General features: G+C 41.5%; 1 protein-coding gene and 1 long non-coding RNA gene across 7 annotated transcripts in view; both read left to right on the top strand.

The window, feature by feature from the left end:
* LOC309643722 overlaps positions 1-20,982 on the top strand; it is a 445,978-nt gene that overhangs the window by 190,889 nt on the left and 234,107 nt on the right. The gene's annotated exons all lie outside the window — the stretch shown is intronic.
* LOC309643696 (uncharacterized protein) overlaps positions 1-20,982 on the top strand; it is a 335,906-nt gene that overhangs the window by 176,831 nt on the left and 138,093 nt on the right. For 3 of the 6 annotated variants that reach the window (XR_014253977.1, XR_014253978.1, XR_014253979.1), the window contains one exon: positions 17,801-17,904. The exons of 2 other annotated variants lie outside the window; for them this stretch is intronic. Coding sequence is in view for 1 of the 4 variants with exons in the window: in XM_082426677.1 (XP_082282803.1) it covers positions 4,962-5,047; positions 17,801-17,904 (190 nt within the window). In the remaining 3 variants the exon portion in view is untranslated. Of the gene's footprint in view, positions 1-3,988; positions 5,048-17,800; positions 17,905-20,982 lie in introns of those variants that run through there. One more of the 6 variants, XM_082426677.1, reaches the window with a different exon arrangement.

Here is a 20,982-nt window from a genome sequence, read left to right as displayed (position 1 = left end):
AAACACTGCCACGCAAAAAGCCATTCCTCAAGGAATGGAATACAAATTTGTCTTTCCCTGCTACAAGTTGGAACACACAAATATTATGGCAATGAAAAAGTGTGCAGTTCTAATTTTATGGTAGAATCTCTGTGTCTGCAGTATCAGAGAAGGCACTTCCTTGAAGTGAGTACAGGAGTATGTTTTCACAGCTTAGCAATAAACTGAATTTCTTTAAAGGAGCTTTTATTTTTCCCTACTGCTTCAATTATAAAATTGGAGATATAGACTCATAAAAAGGGGGAAAAATCAATGATAGACTGAGTTGAAATATTTGACAAGGGAGTAATTTAAGACTGGTCCAACAGAGGCCATAGACTGTTTACAGGAGAATAAATGTAAATGATTAATAACATATAAAAAGTTCAACTTCAATAATAAAGAAATGCAAATTGAAATGAGATACCATTTCTGCTTATCAAATTGGCAAAAATAGATATTCTTCAATGTTGATAAGGATACAGTGAAATACATTTGCAGACATCACTGAAATGTAAATTGGCATAAGCATTATAGAAATCAATTTAGCAAAATGTATTAAGAACTTAAAAAGAATTCACATCCTTTTTGACTCAGTTATTTCGCTTTTATAAATACAAAGTAAGTTATTCAGAAATTTGTACTAATATGTATGTCCAAATATGTTCAGTGCATTGTTATTTATAATAGTCAAATATTAAAAAGAATTTAGGGCTTCCCAGGTGGCGCAGTGGTTGAGAGTCTGCCTGCCAATGCAGGGGACACGGGTTCGAGCCCTGGTCTGGGAAGATCCCACATGCCGCGGAGCAGCTAAGCCCGTGAGCCACAATTACTGAGCCTGCGCGTCTGGAGCTTGTGCTCCGCAGCAGGAGAGGCCGCAATAGTGAGAGGCCCGCGCACCGCGATGAAGATGAAGAGTGGCCCCCACTTGCCGTAACTGGAGAAAGCCGTCGCACAGAAACGAAGACCCAACACAGCCATAAATAAATAAATTAATTAATTTAAAAAATGGAAAAAAAAAATACTGCATTATACCATTGTGACAATTAATAAACTGATTTATTAAAAAAAAAAAAAAAAAAAAAAGAATTTAAATATTCAACAGTAGGAAATTGATTAATTACACTATGGTGTATATACCTTCCTAACCGAGATTATGTGCGGTTCAAAAACTTAACAGCATTGCACCAACCCAGACATGATGAATAAGAATCATTTAAGTGCCCCAGTACCTTCTGAGGGTGGAAGTGAATCACCTGTAGGTTTAGAAAGCTCACACATGATTCTCATTTAAAACCAAATTTGAGAACGATGGATATATAATGTGATGCTACTGTTAAACCTGCCAGCTTCTCTACCATCTTCCACAGCACATGTTAATTTATTGAATTACTTTTTGCCTTACCTTGAACAGTTGTACCAAAAAAAACCCACATAACATTTGCAATAGGGAGATCACTTTCTAGATTATCCCTAAAAGCTGGGATATCATCATTTCCTCTGAGAACGGTGCCTGGCATATGAAGCTCGATGGATATTGTTGAAGGAATGAGAAGGTGGGCAACGGTTCCTATGGCTTCCATGTCTGTACTCTAACAGTCTGTTTCTATACTACTTATTGTTAGATGAGACATTTTTTTTAGGTTCCCCAAATCCGAGTTGTACTGGGTTAGTCATTTGTTTTTAGGTATGATTTTTGTTTTTAAGATTTTTTTGATGTGGACCATTTTTAAAGTCTTTACTGAACTTGTTACAATATTGCTTCTCTTTTTATGTTTTGGTTTTTTGGCTGTGAGATATGTGGGATGGAACCCAGGCCCCCTGCTTTGGAAGGCAAAGACTTAACCCCTGGACTGCTAGGGACGTTCCTTTAGGTATGATCTTGATTATATCCATCAGGATCCTGGCAAGAAATAAGTAGCAACCTCAAACTAGGAATTTACAAAGTGGATCACAAAGGTGTAAGCAGAGTTACAGGAAACCAGCCAGAGGGAGTGCAGCACATTGGGAAGTAACAGTGGGGAGTGGTTGCCACTCGGGGGTCTAAGGGGCAAGAGAAGAGCAGTATGGGACAGGACGGCAGCTCCAGGAAGAGGGCTGGCTGATGGGAGCAGTAGCACAGCAGAGTATCTCAGCCAACCCAGGGCACCTGCAGGAAGGAGTGGCGGGAACAGACATTGGCTTTCATTCTCCGCCTCCTCCTGGTGTTTTCCATGGGCCCAAACCAGCTGAAAGCCAGAGGGCCAGGGAGCCCTTGGTGTAGCCGATATATGTCAGCCTCTTGGCGCACAGAGGTGAGTGGGGAAGGGTGGAAAAGGTGTCAGGAGTCGCAGGGGAAGGTACCCAGCACAGGGATAGACCTGTGATAGATAACGTGGAAGCAGTTCTTGCTTTCTAGTCTTCCTACCTTCAACCCCATTGGCTTGGTGGATGAATCAGGTTCTGGCAGCTTCTTTGTCTTAGTCTTAGAATCATAGCACAGACCACGGAGAAGAGAGCAAGCAGCGTTTTTTTCCCCCATGACTTGCTTGTCAAAGCATTAAGGTTTTAGGTGGATAATATCTATAAGAGACAGGAGTTACAAACCGTTTTGTGTAAGGAAAACCACATACAGAGCTTTCACTTGCCAATGGATGTGTTCTGCTGAAAGCTCCAATTGGATGTGGTTGTCTTTTTTGGCCTTTTATGCCCAGAGACACATCCTCTGGGCACAAAGCACATAAGCAGCAGGCACTAAGAATGTAGAGCACCGTTTCCTCCTCCCTGGAACACTGCCTTTAGGAATGCAGCACATAGATCCAAGACCGTCTGGTTCCTGCTTTTTGGACATAACACTCATGTGTCTTGTGGGTGGATAGTATAGTTGTGCCCAGAGTCTGTCTCCTTTTTTCCGTAATATTAGAGGTTTTGTGTGAGGAAAAGCCAGGAGAAGACCAGGAGGGTCTTTAACTACATAATAAAGAGTAAAGAAGCCGAAATAGTTGTTTCATGTGCAGGAGCTAGATTCACCCACGGCAGCAGGAACTACGTGGGGATAACTAGGGTCTTTTAAGGATCACAGTGTGATGCAATAACTCTTTCAAGCAAGTGGGGGCACCACTGAAGCTAACGGTAGTCTGGGATCCTGACCCAGTCTGGGATCCTGACCCAGTCTTACGTGTGTCTCAGGGGAGGAACTTAATTCCTGGGCTGTACATAGTAGCTTGGAATGTGCATAAAAAAGCTACAAGAAGATTCAAATGGAGTGGTACTTGAACTCTGCCTTACAGCCATGTGGGGAGTAGTCCGTTGGCATGGAGCAAGAGTGTCAAAGTAAATAGCAGAATGGAGGTCATTTTTACATATTTTATTTCCAGCGCATCTTACACTTTAGATGAGTAATGCCCTCTGTGAACTTCTGCAGATGGAATCAAAACTGTTTAATGAACAAGTGACTTTTAGTGCTTTATTTTCATCTAGAGCTTCTTTTGAAACAGATCATCATTAGCTTTATGGTTTTAATTGTATTGAAATTCCTTATTGTAACCTATTGCTTTATAGCATTAGTCCATTAACCTGGGTGCCACAGAGCATAGTTTAGAGCCTGTATTTATGTCTAGACTAATTGCATGGATGCTTTCAGTATAGAATGAGGTATTTTTCAGATCACCACAGGAAAAATAATCTGAACCCCCTTCCAAAATTCAGGGTTTGGAATAATAAGAACCAACACACAACAAAACAAAACAAAAACCCCCTGCACATCATTCTGAATTTTCCTTGCTTTGAAATACCTAGTGCTCTATCAACAAGGAATTGCAGAATAGTAATTCTCACAGTATGTGATGCTGCCACATGTTTTTCATTTGGAAGTACTGTGGGAAGCGCTGGGCTCTGGGCTCCCCAATCAAAACCAGGTGGTTAATGGTTACAAACTGGAGGACCATGAGGAAATCTGTGCCTTGCTCGTTAGGACAAACGGAGATAGAGCATCCAGGCTGCGGGCTGCGGGCTTAGAAGCTCAAACAAACAAGAATGACCAAGGCCCAGCTCCCTGTGGGGACCTCCATTAATAACCCAGAAGGTGGCACAGCTGTTAACGCCCTGTTGACCTGAAGCATTTCTTCCTGGAGTGGGAAAGTGACTGATGGGGACTTCAGCATGTTGTGATCACACAGGGTGTTTTCACTTCTGCTGGAGGAAGGAACATTGAAGTTGGAATTGGGCCCTTTGTTACCTCCCAGATGCTCAGCAGCAGGGGTGTTTATAATGCCCATCAACCAGGCTTTCCGTTGCACCTGTTGGGGGACCAGCTGCAGAAAGCAGGTGTATCTGGGGACTGAAAGGACGGGTGACTGTGGAGAATGCTGAGGGCTGCCAGATGTATTCCACGTAAACACCGGGCCAGCAGCTGGGGGGACAGAAAAGATGTGGATTTAATTAAAAGTGATGTGCAAATTTGATTATTAATTTCAACCCACTGTGTGAATGTAATATATACACATGCACACACACATATATATAAAATATGTATTTCAGAACAAATCAATGGAATGTGTTGATGTAAGCATGAGATTCACTTTTCACCAATTCCATGCACAGTATGTTTTATTCATTGGTCCACACATTGTTCATTACATTTCCATGTCCATTAAAAATATTTTTCCCAGGCAGGAAGCTAATATTCCAGTTTTATTTTTGAATGCCTTGCAATCCTAAGAACACACAGTTGACAACTTAAAATAGAGAAACTGAATCAGGCAGCCTCTGAAGCCTGCATTTATGTCTGGAGTAGTTATATGGAACAATCAGTGTATGATGGGCAACTTAGATCACAATTGTTTGTGCTGTGGATGGTGGACTCTCATGAGATTGGACCAATCCCTTCGTTTCTTGTGTGCCCCCTACACCAGGAGCCGAGAGACAGCAGTGCTCTGTGAGAAGGTGAAGCTCGGGGGGTGTTGATGCCGCTTTCCTGGATTCTGTGTACTGCGCATAAGATGCGTAAGAAGCCCAAGGAGAACTTTGTGTGGCTGGCTTTGCAATGCAGGTGTGTGGAGGGTCTTCTCATTTAGCAATCTGAAAGTATGGGGCTTTGCTCACCACTCAAGAGAGCTGGAGGTGAGAATGCTCTCTACCTTGGGAACAACACCCTTTTTGGTTTTGAGCAGCGCTTTAAACTGGCACTGGCCAAAGAAGATAGTGGCAAAGTCTTGGCATCAGAGCTGAGGATAAAATCAGAGGTCCTGAGACTACTGTCTCTAGGGGCCTTCAGGGGACTCTCCCGCTTGACTTGGAGTGCCACATTCTCCGTATTCTTTTAGAATATTGGTTCTTATCTGAGAGCCCCTTGAAACTGTAGGCAAAATGTTGTGTATGTGTGAATATGTGCATTTTTCTTAGTGGTGGTTAGTATGTTGTTTTCTTCAGATTCTCGAAGCTCCCAAAGCTTAAGACCTAAGGAGGATAGTGTTTCTTTCTTTCTTTTTTATGGCCGTGCCATGAGGCTTGTGGGATTGTAGTTCCCTGACCAGGGATTGAACTGGGGACCCCTGCAGTGGAAGTGTGGAGTCCTAACCACTGGACTGCCAGGGAATTCCTAGAGAACAACGTTTCTTAGGTGACCGTTTGTCTTTAACAGCATCTTACTTCTCTTGAGGAAATTTATTCATAGCAAGAAATAATAATGAGAGTAGCAACAATAATAATAGTTAACATTTACATGGCATTCAGTACATTCCAGGCACTGTGCTGAGAACTCTACATATGTTAGTTCATTTAATAAGGTGTCTATAATTGTCAGAAACAAAACAGAGTATTGGGCAATAATGAATAATTACAGACATATTGAATAAAGATATACAAGGGCTTCCCTGCTCTGGTCTTGAATGCCAGTCCTTTCCAATATTTATTTAACTCAGTGCATTAGTTTCCTTTGCTGGGTAACAAATTGCCACAAACTTAGTGGCTTTAAAAAAGATGCCCACTTATTTCACAGTTTCCATAGGCCAGGAGTCCAGGTAAGCCTTATCTAGATTATCAAGGCTTCCTAAGCTATAATACAGGTGTCAGCTGGGGCTGTGGTCTATTCTGAGGCTTGACTGGGGAAAGATGTACTTACATGCTCCCTCTGATTGTTGGCATAAATCATCTCCCCTTTTTCTTGCTGGCTGTTGGCTGGGGGTACTGTTCAGCTACTAAAGGCTGCCTACTATATGACCCTCTCATAATAAGGCAGTTTACTTCTTCAGAGCCAGCAAGGGAGCCTCTCTCTCCTGTCTGCTAAGATAAAGTCGTATAGGTAACAGCATGATCATGGGAGTAACAGCCTGTGACATAAAATGTATCCTAATCAAGGGAGTGACAGCCTGTCACTTGTGATATTCTTTTGGTTAGAAGCAAGTCACAGGTTCTATCCAAACTCAAGGAGAGAGGACTATACAAGGATGTGACTCATTGGGGGTCATAACCAGCACTATGTGCTGGCACGGTATAAGCTAGTTGTTTGAAATATATGTATCAGGGAACATCATTTTCCATTTCAGCCTTTTGCTTCCAGCCTACAGGGAGCACTGTCTGCTTCCCAGATGTGCTTTGCATGCCCATGTCGCTGAGCCTTTGCTCTCAGCTGTGCTCCCAGCTTGCAGTGCCCTCCCATGTCCTCTCCATCTGTTACAGTCATTGTCAGACTAAAAGGCTCAGCTCCAATACTGTGGCTTTCCCGAAACCTTCCCCATCCTTCCATCACTGTGGGTGGCATAGGAGCATATAGTTGTACCTTTCCTACAGCAGGCATTTAATTCTGGATTGCATTATAGTTACTGGTGTAAATATCTATCTAGCTCAGAAAAGGAATCACATCTTATGTATTATATATACATTAAAAAAAATTTTTTGCCAGAGCCCATTATTTTTGTTGAATAAAAACCCAGTGTTTGTTGAATAAATTTCCCTGCCAAAATTGACCCAGCTTTTAAATTTCTCCCTTTTTTAAGGAATGAAAATAATCAACAGTCCATCATTGGTATTGGTTTGGGTTTCTTCTTTTAAAATGGGGACAGAAAACTTGCCTTAAGCTCTTTCCTTTTCTCTCTACCCCAAATGAACTATAGCAAGTACCCCTGCAGGATCCACTCAGGGCCTAGTTAGCCCAGCTTGAAAAGATTGAAAGGTGAAAGCTACTGAACAACCCAGTTTGACAGTATTCTGCTTCTTAGCGAGGTTGTATGCCCCACTTGCCCTGCATTTCCTTCCTGCCATTTTGATGCCTAAAGCAGAACTTCCTGCTGACCAGTCACTCCTGGTCCTGCTGAAAAAGCATCCGTACTATGTGGCCGGCTGCCTCCCAGCCATTGAAAGGGGTTTCTGGTGGGGCCTGTCATCCCAGGGGCAGTTTAGTTGCTATTGTTCAGATGTGAACCATTGCATTTTATTCTCCCGAATTACTGACTAGATGTTAGAATTGTTGCCCTCCATTTCTTTAGCTCAGGGTACAGTGATAACCTCTTCACACAACCAGTGTAAGTAACTACTGTCCATTTTTGGGGTGCTGTTAGCATGACAGCAATAAAATATAATCCAAGTGGTGTTTTCTGATACAATCTTGCATTTCTGTCTCCTTACCCTGAGGCTGATTACCTCCTGGAACAAGGGTAAAAAAAAAAAAATTAAAAAGCAGAGGAAAGGGAAATTCAGATAAAGCAGCAAGAAATATTCCTGACATTGGACTCTGTAAAGGCAAAGAGTCTGGCATTGATTTCTTACGTTTAATATGACAGTAAAGTGAGCCAGATATTGCAGAGCTGGAAAAGAGAAAAATTCCACGTTAGCAGAATGGGCCTTTGTGGGTAATGTGGATGTGATAGAGTTATTGTGCATTGTGGGAAGGGTTGCTGGCCGTCCTTGGAGTTGCTTTGTCTCCCCGCCTCCCCCAGTGCACCTGCAGTCCCTTTCTGAATCTTCCAGGAATACAAGAAACATCATATCTTAACAGTCATTCCTACAAGGCAACATCAGCCAGACTTAGAATTTGCAATTTGTCCAGTAACCAATGCTTTAATGAGGTGGCTCCAGGGAGGTGGGTCATGCTGCAAGAGAACTCAGGACAGAGCTGGTCCTAATAGGAGCCTGGCCGCTTGGCCATGCAAGACAGTGGTGTCTAATGATAGTGATGGCTGCTTCGTCATTTAGGAAGCTTTCAGAGCACGTGGGATTGCAACCACATTTCAAGCTGGATGTGACAATGGAAAACCAAAGCAACATGTAACCTATGAAGTTATGGCCTGTTCAGTGTCAAGGAGCAGGTGGGGATGGAGATGTCCTCTAGACATCCTGCTTGCACAGAACTTTTTAAAGCTATTGGGGTTGTATTCAGAGAAAACAGTAACGGAGAACTGGGTTGTTTTAGGGGGGAAATATCCCTAACTTTATGTAAGGAATTACCATGAGTTTTAATAGTTAATTATCATTTAAACATTTTCCTAAGATCTGTGTTTCTGTCTGTTTCCATTGGCAGTGGCTGTGAATACCCAGTTAAATGGGGAGGGTCTTAGGATTTGAATAGACTGAGACAAAGTGCTGCTTTCTGATGCTTATATCTGTGGGCTTCACCATCCTCCAGTCAACCCTCCAAACATTTATAGGATACCCGGTACTCACAGGTGCTGGGATAGACCTCTTTTCCCAGAAGGACCTCTACTCTCTCCATCTGTCCCTGAATAAAACTTCACCCCATCTCCACCTCTGAAGTGTCAGCTGTAGTAACTCACAGATGACAGCAAGAATGTCCCGATACTCGCAAGTTATGGCTCATAGTGGGGATACTAATAGTTTTGAAGAGTAAATGCAGTAATAGCTATAAAGTCCTTAGTTACTTTTATTACTGTTACTATTTTTTAAAATCATTATTGATAATGGGCCAACTCCCTTCATGGGTCTGACATTAACCTATATCTTTCACACCTTCTCATTTGCTTCCTATATAGTGAGGTTGCTTTTTTTCTAGTACAATAATGAGTCATTGGATATTTTTTCTGTTTGATTAAAAATTTTTTTAAATAAAAATAAATTTTTTTCCACTATACTGGGTCATTGAAACGACTTGGCCCAAAAGTTTGAGGCTGAATATGTATTTATGCCCTATTAGTGAGAAGACAGTGTTATTCTAGAAATAAATGAGTCTGGTAGTGTTAGGGCAGTGGTGATTTTGCCCCCCAGGAGACATTTGGCAGTGTCTGGAGACGTTTTTGGTTCTCATTACTTGGGGGAGGGTCCTCCTGGCATGTAGCAGGTAGAGTCATAGATGCTGCTAAACGTTCTGCAATGCACAAGACAGTCTCTGTGTTAGTTTTTTAATACAAAGGCTGCCAATACAAGGGCTGTTTCTTGTCATAACAAATCACCACAAATTTAATGGCAAACTTTATTATCACAACATAGATTTATTATCTTATAGCAGCGGTCCCCAACCTTTTTGGCACTAGGGACCGGTTTTGTGGAAGACAGTTTTTCCACAGACGGGGGCGGGGATGATTCAAGCTCATTACATTTATTGTGTACTTTGTTTCTATTATTATTACATTGTAAGATATAATGAAATAATTATACAATTCACCATAATGCAGAATCAGTGGGAGCCCTGAGTTTGTTTTCACTTGCTACTCACTGATAGGGTTTTGATATGAGTCTGCAAGCAATTGATTTATTAATGTCTCTGTGCAGTCAAACCTCTCTGCTAATGATAATCTGTATTTGCAGCCACTCCCCAGCGCTAGCATCACTGCCTCAGCTCCACCTCAGATCATCAGGCATTAGATTCTCATAAGGAGCGCGCAACCTAGATCCCTCACGTGCACAGCACACAGTAGGGTTCGCTGCTGATCGGACAGGTGGTGGAGCTCAGGCGGTAATGCAAGCGATGGGGAGCGGCTGTAAATACAGATGAAGCTCTGCTTGCTCGCCCTGCCGCTCACCTCGTGCTGTGTGGCCCAGTTCCTAACAGGCCATGGACCAGTACCGGTCCATGGCCGGGAGTTGGGGACCCCTGTCTTATAGTTCTATAGGTCAGAGGTCTTCCATATGGTTCCCAGGGTTCAAATCAAGGTGTCAGCAGGATTCCATTCCTTTCTGGATGCTCTAGGGGAGAATTCACTCTTTTGCCTTTTTCAGCTTCTAGATGTTGTCTGCATCTCTTGGCTTGTGGCCCCTTCCTCTGTAATCAAAGCCAACAATGGCAGGTCAAGTCCCTTTCAAGTTTCAAATCTCTCCTGCCTCTTCCATCATCACATCTCTCTGGACCAACTGTTTTGCCTCCCTCTTTAACTTTTAAGGGCTCCCGTGATTACATTGGACCCACACAGATAATCTAAGGTAATATCCTCATTTTAAGGTCCATTGATTAGCAAATGTAATTTTATCTGTAAACCTTAATTTCCTTTTGCCATGTAATGTAACAATTCACAGGTTCCAGGGATTAGGACGTGAACATGTTTAAAAGACCATTATTCTGCTTACCACAGCTCCTAGAACAAAAAATTATCTGATCCCAGACATCAGTAGTGCTGAGGTTGAGAAAGTCTATCCTAGAGAAAGCTTCCGAGTGTTGGAAGCACTCAGTGTGGGTAAAGAAAAAGATAAGCTACTTTTAAACCGACTCACCTGAAGTGTTAACATCACAGTACATTTAACAATTTGCACAGTTTGCATTAAAAGGCACTGCTGGGTGAGATTGCTCGTCCAGTGCTGGCCAAAATATGGTGATAACTTGGTCCACCCGGCGAGGAAGTGAAAATCTTCCTATTAAATAAATGAAGCGGCAGCTTCTGGTAACAAACATATGAAACAGAATATTCATCTTTTCTTCAATGGGAATAACACATGACAAAAGTGAGGCTTTCTTCACACTGTTTGTTTATAGAAAATTCATCTCCGCCGAGGCCTTATGTTAAATTTGCTCTCTGATGTTAGCATTTCCAGGATGCACAGGGCCACTGGAGTATGTTCTTATGATCTTACCATTTATTTACCTTGATACAAAACTCCAATTACTGTCAGAGATGCTTCTTGTTAAATATGGTAAGATCTCCAGCTTCTGAGAGTGTGAATATGTATTTGATTCTCTGGGGCCAGGCTCAGATGCAAGTTATGGAATCAGAGTTCTGGGGACCTGGGTGCAAATTAATTAAATATCTAAAGATAACAGTGGAGGAAATTTGGGCTTTAGAGAAAAGGCTGGAATTTAGGGAGAGAGGATTATATGTCAAGAGATTGTGAGGCTGGTTTTTCTTACACTGAAGCTTTCTCTCCTGGCCTTGCATGGGTGTGTGTGTGTGTGTGTGTGTGTGTGTGTGTGTGTGTGTGTGTGTGTGTGTGTGTGTGTGTACGAACATACACTCATGCAAACATATGCTTGCTCCTTCACTGTGAGCATTACTGTGCTTTTGTGTTGCTTTCTAGTAGCTTTCGACACCTATAGCAACTCTTTTGGATTATCTGAGATCAGGAATCTGAATCTAACACATAGCTTCCAATGGTATTGCGGGAGACAACTCTCCATATAAAATGTTAGAATTCTCCTGATTATTCAGACTGTCATACTTAGTTACCAACTTTTCTGGGGATAATCCAACTCTGTTTTATTCATGGGCTATTCTAAAAATACAATCAAAGGACACCTACTGGCTACAAGCGACTTTGCTCATGTCTAATAGGGCTGCAAAGAATGGTTTGAATTTAGTGCAGATGGGGGAAAATATATGCTGTCATCAAGAACCTATCACGCTTTTAACTTATAAAATATCTTGACTGGAATCTGGCCAGAGTGAGTCTGAGGTGGGCGCTTTAGTAAGGATGAATGTATTGGGTCAGATAAAGTAAGGACCAAAGCAGACCTTAACTAGACTGTAAATTGAACAGAATGGGATACTATTATTTTTGGCTTGCTGAATAGAAAAATGTTACTCTGCTCATCTCTTCTTCCATTTTTTGAGTTGCAATAAGGCTCCACTTTAGGGTTCTGTATATATATATTTTATTTCTGGGGCCCACAGAGGCCTACTTTGGGGAAGCACTGAAGTTCTGTGGTTCTGAATGTGGAAAATAAATGATTGCATCATTGTTGTTGCTGGGATGGGGAATTTTCCAGGGAAACATTTCCATTCCTTCACTGAAATCTGCTCTGTGCTTAGGCCTAGGAGAATGATCATTTCCTAGGTATAAAGCACATGCCTGCAGCAGCTCAGTTATACTTTATAACCCCAGAGCATATCAACAATTTGATTTGGAAAGCCAGCTTAGTTCCTCCTTTGCTTTCCATCTTATTGGCTGCATAAGTTGTTTTGCCATTTTTCTCTGGTATGGAGAAGACAAAAGCAATGCAGTTTTAGTCATGAGAGGTAATACGTTTTCAGGCTTCTCTGAAGAAATTACCTTTCGTATGATAGTAATTAACACAGAGGGATTGTGATATGTCAAAACCCTAAAGACATTCCAAGACTCAAAATGCGAAGTGGCAGGAAAGACTTCCCAAAAAGGAGGAAACAAGGTGTGGCATTGTGTGGTGGCTTCGGACGTGAGTGCCATTAGAGATCCCTGGAGGGCTTGCTAAAACACAGATCACTGGACCCCACTCCCAGAGTCTCTGATCTAGTCTTTCTGGGGCAAAGCCCTAGAATTTGCATTTCTAACACATTTCCAGGGGCTACTGCTGCTGGTGGTCCGAGGTCACACTTTGAGAACCAGTGCCTGGGAGTAGGAGTGGACCTAATGACTTTGAACCTGGTGTCCACTATTCCCAAGTCCTGGGTCTTGGTCCTAGGACCTCCTGCATCAGAATTTGCATTTTAACAAGATCCTCAGGTCATTTGTTTGCACATTAAATTCGAGAAGCACTGATTCAATCTTACTGCTCCTCATTTTCCTCATCTGTAAAATGGGAATAATACTTATTTACCAGGCTGTTGTGAAGTGCAATGTGTATCATGGGCTTAGCTGTAGTGCCTGGTACAAAGTATGCCCTCAGCAAATGTTACCAGTTATAAGTATTAAGCCATTTTGGAATAAAAAAGCAAGTAATTTCTTTCCTTACAGCAACTTGGTTTTTAAAGGTCAAAATTGTATGTTTCTACTTAAAGTTTTTTGATTCTGTGTGTTTCTCCTTTCCTTGGAAATACAAACATTAAGTGACAGTAGTAGGTTTGAGGACAAATGGGTTTACTATTTTAACTCATTCCCATCATATATACCTTGACTAAAGTATCTTCAGTTATCTTAAGGGGGTGTGGGGGAAGTTCTAAAAGCAAAATCAGTATTAAATGAAAATATATGTATATCTAGTACTTTGTAAAGGGCTGTGGAAGAAGCACTTAAAGTCAGCCAGACTTCAGTAGGGTGTGGACACCGAAAAAAGTTGGAAATTGGCCTTAGACTTTTCCCTCTTCTTTCTCCTACCTTTCTTTATTTGATCCTTTCCAATTCAATTCTGTAATTATTTTCAGAATTGTGTGAAATTATTTTGCCCCAGTATGACTCAGAAAAGGTTGGTGTGCCTTAAAAAGTCTTCTTTGCAATGAAGCATTTCAGTGTTTCCTGACTCTTGAGGACCTGTTCCTTAGGGTGGACCTCTGAATCCTGCTTCCCCCCACCCCTTTTGCTCCTAGGATCTGGCTATAAATAGCAGAAGCACTAGGCAGTTTGGAGTTGTGAGTGTCACCCCTGGATTTGTAATCTGTGGGCCTGGTGTCTGGCCTGGGACCAGCATTATGTACCTTGGACAGATCTATACTATATCCCCGTTTCCTCATCTTTAAATGGAAATCCTTATATTTTTCCTGCCTGTATCTCCGTGTTGTAGTGAGGAGCAAATTAAGATGCCTCAAATATCAACAACATTGTTTTTATCATTGTTACTGGGGCAGATCCCTGAAATGCAAGAGTAGAGCTGGCCTTAGAGAGCATCAGGGTGCCCTCGTGTCAGAAGTCTGCTCCCCAGACTCAGATTGGTGAGGTTTTATTAAAAGTGGTCATAAAGACATTGGCCCATAAAGGCTAAGCATATACACTCATGAGGAAACCCTGGGCTCTGTTTCTAATTTATTCATTTTAGGGGCTGGCAACCTCCTTTCAACGTCCTGCAGGTGAAACACTGCTGGGAGAAGCCCGAGGCAATGACAGCTGTTGTCAGCCTTGTAGTGAGTGGAAGCTGATTGCTTCACTGGATGAACAAGTGACTTTGTCCTCATCTCCCCTGTGGTGGAACTTCTGCTACATGCTAAGCCCTGGCTGCATGCTGAGTGCCCTAGAGGTTTTCCCAGAGGGAGGGGAGATTGTGAAGGGCTAAAGGAAGATAACATGACTTGCATTTAGCAAGTCTATGGCCTGGGTCTCAGGGAAGACCATCCCTTTCTGTCCAGTCTCTCCTACAGCCTTGGCTCCTTAAAGGATTTTACCAGGAAGCTCTTAGATGCCTGTTTAGATAGACAGGTAAACTAACAAACAAAAAACATTTGATTGCAAATCCCGCTAGTAAGTTTTTCCTCTTAGGGAGAAATTCAGGCTGTTGACTGTAAAGAATGTGGTCCTAGGCTTGACTCCTGGTAAGTTCCCATCTTTGAACTTTCTCCCCTTGGCCTAGTCTACCTTTTTGGTTAGGAAGCCAGATTTTCTTCTTCCTTGCATCCTATAAGTCCTTGAGGCTCCCTTGCTCCATCGCTGATTTAATGTCTCAGTGTAAACTTCAACTTTACCATCTGTGACTTTAACATCTGTTCCAACCCCCTGTGCTACAGATGCTGGAAAACAAAAAAACTGATTGAGAAAACTTCCCCGGAGCTCAGTTTCTGGGTACTATATTGGTTCTGCCCATGTGCAAGGCTAGCTTTCAGAGCTGAGTGGACCGGAGTGAGAGGCAGGGCATGAGGCATCCACTTCGCTGCTGCACATCAGGCTGGAGACTGCCGTGTTCCACGCTCACCAGCTTGCCGTGATGGCCCTCTCCACTGTGGCAGGGCCTTGGAACTTATTCCTGCAAGCCCTCCATAGGTCTCTGAAGCCCCCTGATGCCTGGCAATAAATCACTCTATGCTGAAACCAGCTAGAGTGGTTTCTGTTGGCTGCAGCTGAATCCTAACTGATATAGTGACTGGGCACCTGCCATTCTCCCTGATATGACTCCCCAGCTTTCACATGTTGTTCTTGGCCAGCCTGCCTGTCTGGCCACCAGAGTGGCTGCACCTGTTATCCCAGTCCAACAGGGGTCTTTTCCTCCCCTCACTCCCAGGCACGTTCTTTGGTGTGAACTCTGCCACAGCCACAGCCAGTCAAGGTCTGTTCTGTGGCTTGAGCAATCAAAAAATGCTGCTCAGTTGAAATTGCTTAAACACTGTATGTAGAAGGATGAGTTACATATGAGTTTACATAGCTTCATGGCCTATTCTCATTCTGATGTTTCAAATGCATTGGCTTGCTGGAAGCTGATCAGAAATTCTCCACACCTTCTGTCCTATTGGGTATCCCAGCCTTTCCAGACATCTGGAATTTTTCACTGATTCATTTGCCATATTTAAGAGACTTATGTTTTTAAAGTGAATGAGAAGGGCACTTTTCATTTCAAAAATTTCTCTATGCAGTTTTCTAGGTGTTATCAAATAATGTCCTTCAGGGAATCCTTTTAGAAGAATTGGACATATGTGCTGAAGATAAGAAACCTTTGTGAAGAAAATGCAGACATTTTAGGAGTCAGAAATATCAAGGGACATCCAGAGTCACACTGAAGTCCCTGACTTGAACTTGGGAGTTGTGGATTTTTCACATGGGTTCTGTGCCATTGTACCATTGGTCTTCCCTAAGTGCATCTCGAAGCAGCTGAACTTATTCTTCACTCACTGAAATGGTCAGAAGCCAGGAAGTGCTTGAAGTTACTGAGACTTCTTGCTACCTGCAATAGGGAAATGGCATGAGAGGCCAAATGGCTTTTATTTTTGAGGTGAGATGGATGTGTGGATAATCACATATAGTCTTTCCCTCTCCATCACTAAACCTGTATGCATGATAGAAAATATCTCAAAAGAATTCGTGTGTCTTTCCAAGCCTGAGTGGTGGAAGAGAGTGCCTAGTGATGTGTCTTGGGTAGAGAAGGTGTCTTATATGTGACCAGCACATACACACTCACCACTCACTCACTCTTAAGAATTGTTCCTTTCAAAGCACAATTAGTCTCTGCCTTTGAGCACAATCCATTCTTGGAAACTCTATCATAAAGCAGTCATATTTTCCCATAAGAACGATGTCATAATTGGGCATTGCATTACTGATCAAGGACTTGCCATTAAATAAACCATAGATGTAACAAAAATATGTCATGAAAGCAAAGATGCGACAGCTCTAAGCCTCTGTAATAATTCTAAAGAATAAAATTCTGCTCTGTCATATAAATGGGCTCAAATATACTGTACACATTGATTATATAAGAAATCTCAATGAACTATAAAGTCCATATAATAACATAAAAAGTACAAATCTAGTGCATCATAAATTTGACCTAAAACTAATATTCTAGCTATAATAAACATTAAACGTTTAATTAAGAATCATTTTTCTTGCCTTTTGGAAGTTAGGACATTTTAGTATACGATTTGAATGGCTCAGTTTTCTCAAAAAGAGCTAACCGTATGCCTTCTATTATTTCCTTGAAACTTCCCAGTAGTAAGTAGAGGCCTTTCAGAAAGCATCCCAATGACTTTGACACAATAGCCCACAGGAACACTATTGCCACCAGACAGAATGTTTCAAACCACTAAATGGGGAATAGACATTATAAAGCAGTGGTCCCCAGTCTTTTTGGCATCAGGGTCTGGTTTCGTGGAAGACAGTGTTTCCACGCAGGGGGGCTTGGGGGGGGGTGTTGGTTCAGGTGGTAATGCCAGCGATGGGGAGCAGCAGATGAAGCTTCACTGGCTTGCCTGCTGCTCGCCTCCTGCTGTGCGACCCGGTTCCTGACAGACTGCTGACTGCTGCTACTGGTCTGCAGCCCAGGGGTTGGGGACCCCTGTTATAAAGAATGATACAGGTTTGTTCTGTGGAATGCTGAATGGGTGAATGGTGTGTTGGAGAGGTGAGGGCTGAGAACTGTGTCCATATGCATAGTTCTGAGCCTTGAGCTTGCTGTAAACTCTACTGTGCCCACTTAATAACATATTCCATGTTTATCCAATGCTCTAGTGCTTAGTGACTTAGAAAGAATACCTGTACCTTCAGTAACTGTATGGCACTCGTTCGCTTCCCTTTAGAATATCAAGTTCAAGAGACTTCAAAGCTCTGCCACTATTTTCTTTTCTTTCTTAAAGCAAAATTTTAAAAATTAGTAAAAATAGCCCTTTAGCTCATTTCTCTTAAATATAGCCTTTGAGTATATGCTATAGGAATACTGTGCTTTTTAGTTCATTGCTTCTAGTGCCTGGCACATGATTGGTGCTCAATAAATATTTGTACAAAAGAAAGAAAGCAAGAGAAAGAAAGAAAGAATAATGAATTGCTCACGTAAGAGGTTTAGCTACCTCAGAGCTCCTGGGACAAACCTTAGAGTTGCTTACAGAGGAGATGCCTTGAGGAGTTCAGGAAAATTGGGCTCGCAGGAATGGTTCAGAATAGTCCATCCAGCAAAAGAATAACTGGCCAGTTCCAGTTCAGCAAGATGAAGACACAGGAAATCAGATCAGTGGAATCTAGAGCAGGGCACTTTAAGAATCAATATGATTCAGGGGATCAGGCAAGGTACTCATCTGCCTCTTTTCTTATGTATTCTCTCCAGGTCATCTCGTCCGCCCCACTTCACCTCATCCATTTCAACTTCTACCTGTAATCCAGTGGCTCCTAAACCTGTCTTTGCAGCTCAGTCTCTTATCTCAGCCCCAGGTACTTATATCTGGATATCTACTGGACTCATCTATTTGTCCTAAAGGCACCTCAAGTTTACCTTATTTAACACTAAATGAATTATCCTTTCTCATCCCAAACTTTAGTATCTTTCTATTTTTACTTTCTTGGTGAGAGACTAAAACCTTCTTCATTCATTGGGCTTTCTTAAGCAGAAGTGAGGGAAAAGTATGTTTGAACAAATTTGAATTCTTTTCATTGCTACCATCTTGTCTTAGTTTTCAGGTGAAAAGAATTCATCACCCAGAGTCTTGGCGAGCAGGTCCCATTGTGTTGGTCTGTGTGCTGGAAGCAATTTCCTAAGAGCTGTGCTTATTGAAAATCATACACTTTTGGAAAAAGCCATTTACAGTGTGTATCAGTGATGCTTTCAACACATTTTGAGAGTAGACTTTATGGTGTCAGAATGGATTAGCTCTAAGGAGGGTGGCTGCAGGAAGGTTTAGGAAGAGCCTAGAACTGCGCAGTTTCCCAGGATACAGAACCCTCAGTGCTAAAACCAGGACAGTTGCAGGTAAACTGGAACAGTTGGTTACCTCGAAAAGGGAGGTTTTCAATGTGTAATAACAGGAAGCAAGTCAGTGAAAGTTATGAGTAGAAAATCTGTGGTTGGCATCAAATCTTTTTGGCCATATCAACACATAAGAGTGACAATACTGTCTTTACATTAACTTGTTTAGACTGTGAGGATCAATGGATTTGTAGTGCCGTGGTTTTCATTGATACAGATTTGTGGAAGTATTTACTGTTGAATCCATGAGCTACTTGCTACTATTCAGACATTTAATACAGACAAGTATTATAAATCTGTGAACAGTTGTTTGTCTGTATTTAAATAATGATCCATAAAAACCTGTTATAGAGGGAGCAGCATATATTCAGCCAATGTGTTGTGTAAGCATTGGTTTGACCAAGTGTGAGAATGCAAAGGGATATTTGAAATATTAATATTCCAAAGACATATTGAAGCAAATATTCCATTTACTACAATGGGCATGTTTAATTACTGAAGAATAGTTGGCTTTTATCGTCAATTGGCTTATAGCTATGTTACTGGTAACAAGTCATAAATTTTAATGTATCACCTTTCAAGACTACGAGGGACAATACTTTAAGGTAAAGAGAATATGTAAGAATTTATACAGAATGGCAGTTTTGTTGTACTTGTTATTAATAAATTAGCAAGAAAGGGGTAGCAAAAGGATGAATTGCTGGAATTCATTAAATTGAGGGCAACTCTCTTTGTGCGTGAGCCAATTATTTCTAAGGGCACTCAGAGGAGGCAGTACCATCCAAAGCGAAGATATCATAAAAATGGGGAAAAAAATCACTAGTGGGACATCATAGCAGTGGGCGTTGTCTAGGTATTTTAATCCTAGTTAAAGAGTAAATGAAAATGAACTTGAGCAATTTCAGAAAGCTTACTTTGTATCTTAGTGGGTAAGTGTGGAGACAGATTGCCTGGGTTTCATCCCTTATGGGGCCTTGTGCAAGTTAGCTACCCCCTTCAAGCCTTGATTTTTTTCCATCTGTAAAACTAGAATGAAAGGAGTTACCTCTTGAGCTTGGTAAGTTGAAGACAGTGAACGTAAAACTGTTAACAGACTGCCTGAGTGTTAGTTGATATTATTTCATGCAGTATGTATTATTATATATTAATCTTAATATAATGTGTAATATAACAGTTATTACATAATATATTTATATTTTGTCTTAGCTTAGCCACCACACTTTGAGTGGCTTTATAGGCTGAGAAGTCCAAGGTCAAGGTGTCCTAGATTCAATTCTTGATGAAGGCTCTCTTCTTGGCTTGCAGACAGCTGCCATCTTGCTGTTTCTTTATGTGGTAGAAAGAGAAGGCTCTGGTGTCTCTTCCTCTTATAAGGACAGTAATTCCATCATGGCTGCTCTACCCTCATGACCTCCTCTAAACCTCCCAAAGGTCCCACTTCCAAATATCATCACACTGGGGGTTAGGGCTTCAACATTTTCGAGGGGATATAAACATTCAGTCCATAACGTATATAATATATTAAATAATAAAAACAAAACAACTAATATTTGTTAGTTATTATTAAATAAATTTTGGAATTATCAGTGTTGAGATCTGCAATTGAATGAAATGCCATCTGGTGTTACATTAGAATAATTGGTGATTTTTTGGTCATTATTTTGCCCTTACTGTGAGCATGCCTTGAATATGATGATTTGAAGGATCACACATTACCAAAAATGGGTTAAATGTATATGTGATGATTAAAAAGACAAATTGTACAAACATCATCAGTTGGGAAAAAAATTTTGCAGTAAATGCATTCATTGAGTTCCAGATACAAGCCTCATCGAGAAGGATTACTGTTCATTAGCTTAGAAGATTCTGTCTTTCTGAGAGCTATCAGATGGAAAACTCTGGGTTGGCTTTGCACTGTTTGAAAATGCAAGATCTTTGCAATTCTCATGCTCTTGGTGAAATGTAAACAGTTCTTCAAAGGGTTTAATGACAGGGATAAATTAAAGACAATTTCAAATCAACAACTGATAATCATTAACATTGGAGGCCTAAACATGACCCGGGGTCACTAATTTACTAATAATCTCTTTATAGGCACATATAAGCATTAGTAGGAGATAAAGAGTGGATTGAAATAAGTGATAAGTTAGATGAATTTCCAATAAATACAGGAAATTCTGATGCTGGAAGACCTCAGGTATGTGTCCAACCATAGGGATGAAGAAAAAACAGATTTGATAAATTAGGCCGATACAAGCAAGTGGGATTATCTGTTTCAAAAATTGGAGAAAGGAAGGGGGCATGTAGATGTTTGTTGAATGAATGCTGGTGAAGGGATGCCTACCAGGATTAGTTCAGGGGGCACCTAGATTTATGCTGATGCTGTTTCTTATCAGCCGGTTTTGGATGAGGAAAGGAACCTGAGTTGGGAGAGATCCCAAATCCTGAAAGGAGAGATGGGACCAAGTGGGGCAGATGGAACACATGGATCTCTCTACAGGGTCTTCACAATCATCGGTAATTACAAGTTCCATTTCCTGATTGGT

This window comes from Balaenoptera physalus (genome assembly GCF_965194825.1).
Source record: "Balaenoptera physalus genome assembly, chromosome: 15".
NCBI lineage: Eukaryota > Metazoa > Chordata > Mammalia > Artiodactyla > Balaenopteridae > Balaenoptera > Balaenoptera physalus.
The sequence above is the reverse complement of the archived record's forward strand: the minus strand, read 5'-3'. Positions and strand labels throughout refer to the sequence as shown.